The sequence below is a fragment of the Podarcis erhardii genome (genome assembly GCF_964252035.2).
Source record: "Podarcis erhardii genome assembly, chromosome: 15".
Lineage (NCBI taxonomy): Eukaryota > Metazoa > Chordata > Lepidosauria > Squamata > Lacertidae > Podarcis > Podarcis erhardii.
Genome location: NC_138505.1, coordinates 18,300,838 through 18,315,373, shown reverse-complemented (window position 1 = coordinate 18,315,373; position 14,536 = coordinate 18,300,838). Strand labels below are relative to the sequence as shown.

At 44.0% G+C, this 14,536-nt stretch overlaps 2 protein-coding genes across 5 annotated transcripts in view; both read left to right on the top strand.

Moving 5' to 3' along the window:
* LOC309330410 (arylacetamide deacetylase-like 4) overlaps positions 1–14,536 on the top strand; it is a 35,563-nt gene that overhangs the window by 14,706 nt on the left and 6,321 nt on the right. The gene's annotated exons all lie outside the window — the stretch shown is intronic.
* Positions 6,066–14,536, top strand: part of LOC309330390 (arylacetamide deacetylase-like 4) — an 85,064-nt gene continuing 76,593 nt past the window's right edge. The window contains exon 1 of one of the 2 annotated variants that reach the window (XM_081841992.1): positions 6,066–6,286. In XM_081841992.1, the coding sequence (XP_081698118.1) occupies positions 6,110–6,286 (177 nt within the window). In that variant the 5' untranslated portion in view covers positions 6,066–6,109. The remainder of the gene's footprint in view (positions 6,287–14,536) is intronic. The other variant, XM_081841994.1, reaches the window with a different exon arrangement.

Genomic DNA, 14,536 nt, shown 5'->3' with positions numbered 1-14,536 from the left:
GTCCAGTTCTGGGCACTGCTATTTAAGAAGGATATTGATAAGATGGAATGTGTGCAGAGGAGGGCAATCACCATGACCAAGGGTCAAGAAGAGGAACGATTGGGGGAGTTGGGTATGTTCAGCGAAGAGGAGACTGGGGGGAGATAATGATAGCCATCCTCAGATACTGAAAGGGATTTCACATGGAAGATGGAGCAAGCTTGTTTTCCTCCCGCGCTGGAGGGTAGAGCTCAGTCCAATGGATTCAAGTTACAAGAAAGGAGATTCCAACTGAACATTAGGAAGAACAGTAGAAACTGTTTGACAGTGGAACAGTCTCCCTTGGGAGATTGTGGTCTCCTTCACTGGAGGTTTTTAAGCAGAGCTTGGATGGCCATCTGACACTGGTGCTTTAGTGCAGAATTTAGGACCCTCGAGGTTTGGTGGGGTGTGTGAACAGGATTCTCTTGTGATTTGCACTACAGGCCCCATTTGCTGCATCTACCCTAAGCATTTCTATAGGGGTGATACAATAGAACATGTTGAATTGTAGAGCTGGAAGGGACCCTGAGGACCATCTAGTCCAACCCCCTGCAGCGCAGGAATATGCCACTGTCCCATATGGGGATTGAACCTGCAACCGTGGCATTATCAGCACCACACACTAACCAACGAAACTACCAGGTGGCTTTTTAGTTTAGAACAAAAGGTGGCAAGAGGTTTTATGGGGATAGAAATACTTCTTTCATCATGCTAAAACAGGTTACTCAGTTTAATTGATAGGCAGGGTATTCAGGGCAGGCAAAAGGGATTTGGAGTTTAAGAGACCACATAATTTTACAGCATTTGTTGCCAAGCCAAAAGGAGAATTGGCTAAGTGTATGGAGATGGAGGAGGAGGATGGTGCTGAACTACTGGACTGTAGCCTCCTCACAGATCCGAAGGTCTGTTTTGTTTCAGGTTGAGAGGGAGTTGCAAAATCACTGGAAGTGCTTCTGCGTGAGGAGTTGGAAAGGGGCAGGTCTCTAGGCTGTAGTGAGGAGGTCTAACTGGAAGTGCCAGAGATTGGAACATCTTCGCATTTTGCATTCCACCTCCACAGGCACGCAACTATGAACAGCCATTGCGTGCTGTATTCTTTCAATGGCAACTGGGTGCCAGAAATGCCCATAGTGGCTCTGCAATCAAGATGAAATGCAGCTGTGAATTCGATGCAATTCCAAGGCATAGCTTAATCTAATCAACAAGAGAGCTACCTGTGTTAATTTCCCCCCAAAAGAAATCCACTGAAAAAACAGGAACCTTACTTTTCTCAAATGCAGGGCGGTAGCGTGGTGTGGGATACTGGAAGACTTCATTTTTTTATCATAATATATGGGTAAAGGAGAAAGTTCTTAGATTATTTTGCCTTGCCTTAATGAGATGCCTCCTGGGGGGGGGGGGGCAATTGCAGCCGAAGCCTCTACTCTTAAAAGTTCTCAAAGAGATATTGGATCAGGTTCAACTTCTAAAGCTGATTCAGGAGAACCTAGCAGCTCCTAATGATAAAACGTCCTTCTTAAAGGCAGTGTTGTTACTCTCAAAACTGACATCTCTGTTTTAAGTCCCTCTTATTCTCAGACAAAGATTGAATCATTTTTTTGACATGAATGAAAATGGATAGGCCTATTTCTTTCTATTTGGACACCTGTAAAATATTTTTAACTGGCTGTTTTTCTTCTCTTTTTTCTTTTTATTAATACTATTCTCTGTTTTTTATCTTTTTATAAGTGATTCAAATGGCAGGTAATTTTTTTGCTTTTTCTCTTCCTTTTTAATTATTTTTCCCCCTCTTCATTTTTTAATGCTATTATTTGGAACTCAAACTATATCCTTGTTCTCCCTGTGTGTGGCAATTTTTCTGTCCGTTGTGCTTCCTGTTCTTGTAGAATGTTATGTCTTTCCCCCGGTTTTTACTGTTATCTGTCATGCCTTGGGTGGAGCTGATTGTTGCCCAGAAATATCTCCATCCCGTGCTTCATTGTTTTGCAACTTTAACAACAGCTGCAAAAGTCACTCTGTCCCAGTAAATGTTACCTGTTGTCACTATTTTTCCTCTCAAACTGGGAAGAAGAGCTGTCAAACTGCACATGACTCAGTAAAGAACCTTATCAGTTCCTTGACAGTTCACAGACACCTTTCATCCTGCCTTTCAACTGAAGATATATGAGCAATTGTATTTCCAATTAAATTAAAAATTCCAAGTCCTTTGAACTAACATTCAGAGGAGAGTTGCAGAATCATAAATGTAGAGAAGAAAACTTTAAATAAAGAAACCCTAGGTTCCCCTCCCCACCACTGACTTTTACACCCAAAGAAGTCTTCTCTCAAGCTCAAACCTTAACGACCTTGCAGCTGGTTCTGTTGTTCTGTTCCGCAGTTTGTGATCTCATCTCTTCTAGCATGCATCTGTACATTAGTCCAAATTAAACTCTAATTAACAGGAGAACCTCTGCTTCTTAATGATGGCATAGGAGGGTTATCGGCAGGCGAAATGCTTTTGCACTCAGCGCATCCCTGCCTCCTGCATTCCATGCTGGAGCGAGAGCCAGGTACCGAGATGAACTGCAAGTGAAGCCCGTCCCCCTTCCCCATCCCTTGGAGGAATTTGTAAGAATGATTTACCCTCGTATCATCCTTGTTTTGCCTTCACCAACGATCTCCCACTGTCTTGGGGGCTGTCTCCATTAAGGCAGAGTGGAACCAGAAGCCTACTTGTGTGGTTTCTCTTTTCCCTTTGGTTATTTTTCTAGAAAAAGAGGTGCCAGAACTCACCTCCCTTGTTCTCTTATAATAGTAATGTCGCCTACCTGAGAGGTGCCAGAGCTGAGCTCCTGTGAGTGCTGGCTGGAAAAAGCCCCAATTTTGCCTCCTCCATGTTGTTGAAAGTGCAATAGAATCTGACTGAGGCTTGGGTTTTTTTTGCCTTTAAGCTTTCTCCTCCCCCCCACCAGATCCTTTTTTTGCACATGGGGAGGGATATAACTATATTTTGTTGCCAGTGTGGGCACTTTGCATCCTGGGGCTGGATGATTGATGGGGCCCACAGCACTCACTTCCTCTAAGGGAATGCAACCTGGTCTCACCCCTGCCTGCCCCTGGCTTATTGTTTGTTTGTGTGCAGTGAGGAAAGAGAAAGCAGAACATCAAGGCTGTTCTGACATGGTTCTTCCGACAGGTCCCACAAAACCTTTATCTGAGCCCTCCACATGCTTAGGCTGTCTGCTGCTTCTGTTTCATTTCATTTATTATCTTCCTGCAGAGTGAGGCGTTCCCAAAGTAAAGGAAGGATTGAACTCTGATTAATAAGAATACACACAGAGGCTTGAACCAGCAAGACTCTGGGAAGGGTGCATATTATAATAATTCCTGTCCACCCTCTGGCCCAGGTGTTTTATTCACAAAAGAACTTTTTACACCGTGTTCATAAGAACCAATCAGATTTCCTCTGAGCATTTCAACAAACACCATGTGGGGACAAAGTTACATTACAAAAGCTAATTAAGCATGCAAATAAAACAGAATTACAAAGGAGCACATCCAGCAACCTCTGAGGTCACAAACAAGCAATATACATGATAATAAGGCTGGCAAGGAGGATAGGGATCTTTATCACCTTCATGTGAAAATCTGTTCCCTGGCCCTAAGATTGACATATGAGAAAGGCTACATCAAAGAAGCTGCCCTATCTTTTATGTGCCAGGACGCCTGCCTGGCGAAGCAACTGGCAACTGGGCTGCGTACGTGACTTGTCAAGAAAGAGAAATGGAACAGGGATGCAGAGGTGTGGATTGATCAAAAATCATATCAAAATAGTTTAAACCCAGTCAACGCAATGCTTTCATTGCTGACACAGATGGCTTACTCTATATTTGTTATAATTCCTCATAGCAATCCCACCTGATCACTACATCTCTGGATATTTGCACTCCTACAGCGGAGCATGGACATTAGCAGGCAGTCTTCAAGGCTGTATTCTTTGGGTGGTTTCCCCCAACCCCCGCTTTTGGGGGGAGCTGCCGTGCCTGCATGAGAGGGGGTGGGTGGGCAGTGGATTAACTGGTCGGCCTTGGCCCCCATAAGTGATACTCTGCATTATCACTCCTCACCAACTGTACTGTATTTTCTACTCACCAAATAACAAACCCTTGTGGTAAAAAGACATGTTCCTTGCCTTTGCTCTGTGAATGGAGATATATTTTTCTTTTCCATCTCTTCTTTTTAGTGAGTGGTTTTAAGGCAAGGGAAGGCACTTGGGGATCATGGCCGCCGAGTAGCCTTTAAGTGATCTCCCCCACCACCACTACTTATGGGTGAGGGGCAGGATTGTGAGGTTTCTCTTTTGGAAGTCCCCAGACCCAGCAAACAATCCATATTGCCTTCCCCAAGTGTCATGAGTGGGGCTCCTCAACCATGCTTAGGTATCCCTTTTGCCTTCTGAGGTGTGTCATAGCTGTGATGGCTTTGCCTGTTGCTTCCGCCACTCCAGAACAAGATGGCCGCCCTGGAGGGGACAGGTCAGACCCCAATGGCTTCTTCTCTGACAGGGCCCAGTGTTTTGAGGCAGGGACTTCTCATTCACCCACTTATGCTACACGTGGATAAGGAATGCTCCTTTCTGTGTCAACTGAGTTTATCCTTCTTCTCATGGGTAAATCGAGCATTTACAAAGAGGTAAGGGACTCCTTCCCTCATAGTAAAGACAGAAGGGGTATTTCCTATTCACAGAAAGCCCATAAGGGAAAGAGTTGGCACCATCCAGGAGACGTACGAGAAGGAGATCATGGCTACCCAGCATGGCCAGTGCTCAAGGATGATGGGAGTTGTAGTTCAGAAACATCTAGGGACCCATGGTTGAGACCCAAAGAACACTGAGGGGCCAAAAGTTCTCCTCCCTGCAAACACTGAAATTGAAGAGTACTAGTAAAACAATCCTCTCTGATTCAAGCAAGGCCCACCACAAGTGAGCTGCTCTTCTGTGCCCTTTCCCCCACAGTGTAGGAGTGCAAATATCCAGAGATGTAGTGATCAGGTGGGATTGCTATGAGGAATTATAACAGATATAGAGTAAGCCATCTGTGTCAGCAATGAAAGCATTGCGTTGACTGGGTTTAAACTATTTTGATATGATTCTTGATCAATCTACACCCCTGCATCCCTGTTCCATTCCTCTCTTCCTCACATGTCACGTACACAGCAGTTGCTTCGCCAGGCAGGCATCCTGGGCCATAAAGACAGTGGGCAAGTTCCTTTGAAGTAGTTTCTTATATATTAATTTTGGGATGTTAATCTTAGGGCCTGGAAATAGTTTCACAGTTTCACAAAGGTGATAAAGATGCCTGTCTCCTTGCCATACTTCCATCCTCTCTTGTTTACTCCTGTTTGTGATCTCTGGAGTTTCTCTAGTTCTCTTTTATTTACTCTCAGATTAGGTATGCATGCTCAGAGTAGTAGTCTTTGTAGTTAAAAGAATATCTTTTGATCTAACTTTGTCCCCACATAGGTTTGTGAAAATGCTCAGAAGAAATCTGATTGGTTCTTAGGAACACTCTGTAAAAAGCTTTTTTGTGAAAGGGACCCCTGACCATTAGGTCCAGTCGTGACCGACTCTGGGGTTGCGCGCTCATTTCGCTCTATAGGCCGAGGGAGCCGGCGTTTGTCCGCAGACAGCTTCCAGGTCATGTGGCCAGCATGACTAAGCCGCTTCTGGCGAACCAGAGCAGCGCACAGAAACGGCGTTTACCTTCCCACAGGAGTGGTACCTATTTATCTACTTGCACTTTGACGTGCTTTCGAACTGCTAGGTTGGCAGGAGCAGGGACCGAACAATGGGAGCTCACCCCGTCACAGGGTTTCGAACCACCAACCTTCTGATTGGCAAGCCCTAGGCTCTGTGGTTTAACCCACAGCGCCACCTGCACCATATTACCACATTCCTAAACCATTTGTTTTCTTCTCAGCTGAGAGATTAAGTGGGTTGGTCGAGGATGTTCTCTTACAGGTGACAGACTGTTCTTGTATAAAAGCCACCAGCATTACCAGCATTGTCTAAGGAGAAGTCCTTGTCTCTGTGCCTCTGAGTTGAAGGGAAATGGCATTTGGTGGAACTCTGTGGATGCTGATATTATATACAACTATTTTCATTCATTTCTTGCTGTTAGTTTGGGGAGTTTCTTATACTCTTGCCAGGACCCACGTGCCTCGAGGAATCAGCCGTCCTGCACCATTGGTACTTTTAAATCTCTTAGTGGGATATGGATTTGTACTGGTAAGTTTATTTTACATATATTACAGGGATGAAGCGACACCTCTACAAAAAGGGCTGCAACATTTGAAATATTTTAGTTTAGAGAAAAGGCAAGTAAGAGGCGACGTGATAGAAATGCTTAAGATTATGGAGAAAATAGAGAGAGAAAGGTTTTCCTCCATCTCTCACAACACTAGAACTTGTAGACAACCCAATGAAGCTGAATGTTGGAAGATTCAGGACAGATGGAAGAAAGGACTTCTTCACACATAATATATTCAATCCATGGAAGTCACTCTCACAAGAGGCAGTGATGGCTGCCAAGTTGAATAGCTTCCAACGAGAAATAGAGAAATTCATGGAGGCAATAGCTATGGATGCTTATTAACCAGCTCTGGCTCTAGAGATGGAGGCAGCAATGCTTCTGAACACCAGTTGCTGGAAAACACAGGAGGGGAGAGGGCTCCTGTGCTTGGGTCCGGGTTTGTGGGTTTCCCATTGGGGCACCTGGTTGACAACTGCGAGATGCTGGACTAGATGGGCCATTGTCCTAATCCAGCAGACTCTGCTTTGAGGCGTTCCCAAAGTAAAGGAAGGATTGAACTCTGATTATGAAAATACACACAGAGGCTTGAACCAGCAAGACTGGTTGCTTATAATAATAATTCCTGTCCACCCTCCAGCCCAGGTCGTTTTATTCACAAAAGAACTTTTGTCACCGTGTTCGTAAGAACCAATCAGATTTCCTCTGAGCATTTCAACAAACCCACGTGGGGACAAAGTTAACCTACAAAAACTAATTAAGCATGCACTTCTGGGGTAAACAAAACAGAACTACAAAGGAGTGCATCCAGCAACCCTGGAAGTCACAAACAAGCAATATACATGATAAGAAGGAGGCCAGGAGGACAGGGATCACTATCACCTTCATGTGAGATCTATTTCCCGGCCCTAAGATTAACATCCTAAGATTAACATATCAGAAAAGCTACATCAAAAAAAGCTGCCCACTATCTTTCACAGCCCAAGATGCATGCCTGGCATAGCTGTCAACTTTCAGATTTGAAAATAAGGGATAAGCAGCCTCGAAAATAAGGGATCAGCAGCCAGAATAAGGGATCACAGGTCCCAAAGTAAAGAGCTCAGCTAATCTGTAGGTGGGCTTTTGCCCTTGCAAACAATCGTGGCACCCTCTTTTCATGTTTCAGTCATTTTGCTTCGGTGTCTTGTAATGTGCTGCCACCCCGTGGCCTTCCTGGCAAATCGCATCAGGTAATTCAGGGGTGGATCCCAACATAACCTTTGCTTCTCATTCTGTCCCGCTGACCATTGCTTGGTAAGTGCTGCAGTTACTTTCCATAAGCAGACCTTTCTCCCTTCCCCAGACCAGCTCCGTCAGGGCTATTGCTCACTTCCAAGCCTCAATATTACCACACCGTCACCTCTTCACTGGGAAGCGCCGAGGCGAGTCCCCAGGCAACGCGGCCGATTTGATCGGCACAAGGCATGCAAGCTCCATCCCCCAGTCGTTCTTAGACTCCTTATTGGGTGAGCAACGCAGCCAAGCAACACAGTTGGAGCCTCCCTCCTCCCTGGCTGGCAGGGAGGGAGGGAGAGGAGCTGCTTCCTTTGAAACCTGGGAAATTTAAGGGACATCATCAATCCAGGACAGCAGCGGGAAACAGCGCTGGGATAAGGGAGTTTCCCGCCAAATAAGGGACGGTTGACAGCTGTGATGCCTGGCAAAGCAACTGGCAGCTGGGCTGTGTACGCAAGCAGAGAGAAATGGACAGTAGAGGAAATGGCCATAGATTCAGAGGGTTGTGGGATTGGATCAGAAATTACTGTCAATGAATTAAACCCAATCAACACCATGCTTTCACAGCTGACACAATGGCTTGATGCATATTTTATAATTCCTCATAGTAATCCCACTTTATTGGCCAAGGGAGCCAGAGTACAGCTTCCGGGTCATGTGGTCAGCATGACTAAGCCGCTTCTGGCAAACCAGAGCAGCGCACGGAAATGCTGTTTACCTTCCCGCTGGAGTGGTACCTATTTATCTACTTGCACTTTGGCGTGCTTTCGAACTGCTAGCTTGGCAGGAGCAGGGACCGAGCAACGGGAGCTCACCCTGTCGCAGGGATTCGAACCACTGACCTTCTGATTGGCAAGTCCTAGGCTCTGTGGTTTAACCCACAGCACCACCCGCGTCCCTTATAGGGGGTGGGAGGCTGGCCCAAATCTGAAAACGCGATGCTGCTGTCCCTTAGAGCAGCTTGTTATTGGTCCTGGGGAAGGCTGAGAGGAGGCGGGGAGGGGAAACGGGGAACTTTCCTTGGGCAAAGCCAGTTTGAAGAAGAGTCCGCCTGCGCCCAGCAGGCAAGGAAAGGGGTGGGAGTGGAAGCACCCAAACACAGACACGAGGCTTAATTTTTATTATTAGGAGACATCCGGGGCGTAGGAAGGGGGGTGCGGTGGTGGCAGCCCGCCCTGGGTGTCATCCCTGAGGTGGGGTGACAAAAAGGCACACTGCAGGGGGCTCGCCCCATGTGCAGCGGCTCGAGTTGCCACCACTGCCCACAGCAGATCACTGTGCATGCCCCCCAGCTTTTATTATCAAACCTTTATTAGGCATTATGCAAATAAAACCATAAAAGAGAAAATAACATATAAAAGCCTTGAAATGTATATAAAAAAGGCAGCAGATGGCTACATACATATATATATATATACATATAAAATCAGTGGTTTTCCTTGTTAACCTGCTCCTTGGAGGACTGCTGCCAAAAACTCAGCTACCCCCGCCGTTACCCTTTGGTCAGCGTCGGATAGGTAAAGTCCCACACATTTACCTTGCTGGGGTTCCAGACCACCCGAAAGAGGGGACAGCACGCGTTGACGGAGCGTACTGTGCAATGGGCAATGAAAGAGAATATGCTCTACAGTGTCCGGGACATTCATAGAGCATCTGCAGAATCTCTTGTTTCTAGGAACGTTTTGATATCTTCCCCTGACAAATGCTGAGGGAAAAACATTTAAACGGGCCAGCATAAAAGCCCTACGTTGGGCTGGGATTATTAATTTAGTGACGTAATTGGCTCTACTGTCTAAGATATTTAAATCATAGAATGTGGGGGAGCAAATTTTGTTTACAGCTGCCATAATATTTTGTCTCTCGACATCCTTTAGTCTAGTTAGGATATTATGAAAAATGTACTGCTCATTAGAGTTGTACAGGGGCTCCAGCTCGATGCCTAAAGATTCAATCTTTTTTTCGAGGTGCTGATACCATCTTGATTTATAGGAGTCTTTGAGCAAATCAGCGAGCAGACTTGATGGGGGGCAGCGAAAGTGGCAGCGTAACCAGTACTTTATTGAGGTGGACCATGCCCAATATTCCAGTGTGTGTATGCCTATTTCTGCACACATTGTTTCATATTTGATCACAGCTGGGAGTCCAAGAATACGTCTCAAAAAGCTGGAATGAATTTTTTTTAAATCATTGTTATATGCTTGGACCCATAGCGGGATTCCATAAAGTAACTGGGATTGCACTTTTGTTTGAAATATCTGAATGGCCGCAGGAATAAATTGATTACCTATCTGATAATAAAAACGGGCAACTGCTGATGAGGTGCACTTTGCCTGTTTTATGGCATTTGTGCGATGGGTTACCCACCCTAAATTGCTCTGGAATAAGATTCCCAGATACCTATGGATTTTCACTTGTTGGATTTCTTGCCCTCTTATTTTCCATTTCTCTAATTTCCAACCATTCGAGAAGACCAAAATTTTTGTCTTCTCATAGTTTATAGAGAGTTTGTTACATTCGCAGTAAAGGATCAGTGAAGATATAAGACGCTTCAGACCCAGGCTCGTTAATGATAGTAGGACAGCATCGTCTGCGTATAATAAGAGAGGAACTGGTTTCTGATTAAGTTTAGGGGCATGTGATTCTATTTTTTGAAGGTAATCTGGCAAGTCTGATAGGAATAAATTAAATAGAAAGGGGGCAAGAATACACCCTTGTTTTACCCCTTTCGAGTTTGGGATATCTGATGAAAGGTGACCTTTGGTGTTAAGTTTGACTTGACAGGTATTAGAAGAGTGTAGATTTTGCATTAGAATCAATAAGCGCTGATCAATTTTTAATTCTGCGAGTTTCCTCCACAACTTTGGGCGGTCAATTGAGTCGAATGCACCACGAAAATCTACAAAAGCAACGTATATCTTAGATTGCCTTTGGGATCTGTATTTTTCAACCAGATGCATGAGTATAAGACAGTGGTCTAGTGTAGAGCAACCTTTGGAAAAACCTATTTGTTCTTTCCCTGGTAGGTTTAGATTTTTCATCCAGGTAAGGAGTTTAGATAAGAGGTGCTTAGCGTAGATTTTCCCTATCACTGATAGTAGGCTTATCGGTCTATAATTCCTTGGTTCTTTTGGGTCGCCATTTTTAAAGATTGGAATAATTATTGATCTTAACCATATCTCAGGTATGATCCCGTATTTATCTATAAGAGTAAACAGTTGAGCTAAGGGTTCTGCCCACCAATCTATATAGGTCTTAAATAATTCTATTGGTAGACCGTCTGGCCCTGGAGATTTCCCCGATTTGAAATTTTTAACTATCTCTCTAATTTCCTCTTCCTCTACCCTTGGCCACTCCTGGAGTTTATTTATTTTATTTTTAGTGGTTTCATTTCCTTTAAGTTCACTGTGTAGATTGTTAAATGCAGATGTAAAATATTGGGACCAATTGGATTCTACAATTGGTGGTAGAGTTAGTTGATTTTCGGCTTTCAATCCTGAGTTTCCAGGTCGGTGTAAAAATGCTCTGAAATGCTGCTGTTTGATTTGTTATCTTTTCTTCAAGAGGCCTCTTTCCCTCCCCGGGCAGGTTGAATCCTAATAGCGAGTTGTCCTACCCGGTACACTTACTCAGAAATGTATCCCATTGGTTTTAGAGTTTATTCACAAGTAAGGGTAAAAGGGTCGCAGCTCACATGCAAATAGTTATGCCTGGCATAGGCAACCTCCGCCCTCCAGCTGTTTTGTGAATACAACTCCCATCATCCCTAGCTAACAGGACTAGTGGAGCTAACATCTGGAGGGCCCAGTTGACCTATGCCCGAGTTATGCTTTAGGTACCACTCTGGCGGGAAGGTAAACGGCATTTCCGTGCGCTGCTCTGGTTCGCCAGAAGCGGCTTAGTCATGCTGGCCACATGACCCGGAAGCTGTACGCCGGCTCCCTCGACCAGTAAAGCGAGATGAGCGCCGCAACCCCAGAGTTGGCCACAACTGGACCTAATGGTCAGGGGTCCCTTTACCTTTTTTATAGATACCCTTGCCCTTCCCAGCTGGACCTTAGGATGGTCAGTCCTTCTCTGAGAGCCCCCTGCAGATAGGGTGCAGCAGAGGGCTACCCTGACCACCCGCTTCTTAACACCTGCTCTTGATATACTGCTTGCAACTGTTTGTTCACTGACTTATTGGCCTGGATGACATTTCAAGGTTCTCCTTGGCAGCTCAAAGTTTGAATTCAAGTGATCAGAGAATGGTGAGATCCAACGACATCTTCTTGCTTGTTGGCCTGATATGGAGAGAGCAGCATAATGTCTTGCCTTTTGTGTGTCCGGGTATCTGGGTTTGACTAATTCTGTCTAATGTGGGTATAATGAAATGGACCCATTGCACTCCAAAGGACTTGGCTTAGCTTTTTGCACAGATGTTTCTCGTTGCTAAATCTTCAAACTCAAGCAGATATTATGTAGCAACATCTGCCTGGAGTTATGATGTGACAATTTTGGGACTTCACATTGAGAAAGAAAGAGAGAGAGAGGGAGGAAGGGATATTTATTTTTAATATCTTCTGCATATTCAAATTAACTTAATTTATTCTTCTACATTAAATATATACTCTTTTGAAACTGCAGGTTGTAACAATAATCCTGTTCTTTTCTGATTACAATGTATCTGTAAATATTCAATAAACCATTTTCATTCTTTTATAAAAAGTTTGTTATCTGGGTTTTTTATTTTTCTGGTAAGTTTTGCCATTTCTGCATATTCCTTAAATTTTCTGTATCCATTCTTCCTTTGCTGGGACTTCTGCTTCTTTCCATTTTGGGGCAAGTAGCATTATTGCTGCTGTGGTAGCAAACACAAACAAGTTTCTATACAGTTTAGGTAGTTCTGTCCCTATAATTCCCAAAAGGAAAGCTTCTGGGCTTTTATAAACATTATTTTAAACATCCTTTTCTATTCATGATATATCATTTCCCAGTAAACTTTAACCTTACTACAAGACCACCACATGATAAAAAGAACCTTCTTCCTCTTTACATTTCCAACATTTATTTGATTTAGATTTATACATTTTTGCCATTTTTGCCAATGGTTAGATACCATTGATAGTTTATTTTCATAGAGTTTTCTCTCAAACCATAACATGCTGTAAATTTTATATCCATATTCCACAATCGTTCCCATGATTCCATGTCTATATTATGACCAATTTCTATTGCACAATGTATCACTGGGGATTTTACTTCCTCATCCTTTGTCTCCCATTCCAATAATATTTTATACATTATAGACAGCACTTTTACATTCCCTTCCAACAGGTCTCTCTCCAGTTGTGATATTTGTTCCCCAGACCCTTGTAGCCTATATTTCTTAAATACTCCATTCAAATGATGATATAGTATCCATGTTGATGGTTTTCCTGATAATTCCTTATTTTTTATAAATTTATACTTTCCTCCCACTTCCCTGAGACCTCTGGGTATAGGGTGGCATATAAATTCAATAAATAATAATAATAATAATAATAATAATAATAATAATAATAATAATCTTTTTCTTTACCTCTATAACTTCCAGCATTGAGAGCCAAAGTGGTTCCCCTCTAATAAATGCTTCTATTTATCCCATATTCTATACAATTCCCCCCCCCCAATTATATGATTTATAAATCCTTTATGTAATTTCACCTTTTCATACCATAATGAAGTGTGCCAACCAAAAATATTATCATGGCCTTCTAAGTGTAGAATATGTGAATTCTCTAATGTTCTCCATTCCTTCAACCAAGAAAGTCAGGATGCTTCCATTTTGTATCATTGCAGCAAATGACCAATGGGTCCAACAGCAGAGGAAGCTTTTATAAATAAATGGATGAACTAAATCCCATTGTATTTCAACTCCCCTCTTTGTATCAGTTCAGCAAGAGGCCATCAATGGGTCCAACAGTAGAGGAAGCAGAGGAAGCTTTTATAAATAAATAAATGGACTTTATAAATGAAAAGTGGAGCAATAGACTGGGTGGGATTGGCTCCCATTGGTCAGCCTGCACAGCCCCAAACCTCTTTCCTCACCACACTGTTCTGGAAAGTTGCAGTGACCCTCCTGTTGTGAGGATGCCATTGCAGTGTCGTGCCAGCCAGCCCCTCCTGCATCTTTGTGCCGCCCCTTTTAATTATCCCTGATAAACTCCTCAGGGAGGGAAGAGGCACAATGATTTTGTGTGGGAGGGCAGGCACACTCCTATGCACGACTTTCCTTGGGAGGAGAAGATAGGCAAATTCACACCCACCAATGCGTATCCACACCCTGTGTGAGGAACAGTGTCTTTCAGGAAATTGCATGTTGCTTCACCATTTTTCAAACTTCAGGGCTTGAACTTCCGTTTCTTGGAACTCCTAGAATGCTCAGCGGCAGGGAGGTCTCTCTTCAGAGTCCAACAGTAGTCAGCCATCATGACTGTGTCCCAGAGACCCTGATACCTGGTCTCCATCTCTTTCATATCCTGATGGAATCTCTCCCCCTGCTCGTCACTCATTGAACCCAGTTTCTCAGGAAACCGGTCCATATGTGAAAATAGGTAGTGCATCTTGATACTCATGTTGCAGCCCAGATTTCTGAAAGCAGTCAGCATGTTGTTGACATGTTCTGCGTAGTTTCTGGCCTTATTGTTGCCAAGAAAGTTCTTCACTACCAGAACAAATGCCTTCCACGCTTCCAGTTCCACTTCGTTCATTGAGTTTCTGAACTCTGAATCTCTGATGAGCTGACAGATCTGAGGACCGTCAAAGATGCCAGCTTTCAACTTCTCCATGGTCAATCCTGGAAAAGCCTGGCACAAGTAAGTGAAGCAGTCACCATCCTTGTCCAGAGCCTTGGTGAACTGCTTGATTAAGCCAAGCTTGATGTGCAGCAGTGGGAAGAGTATTCTGTCTCTGTCCACCAGAGGGTCGTTGATGAC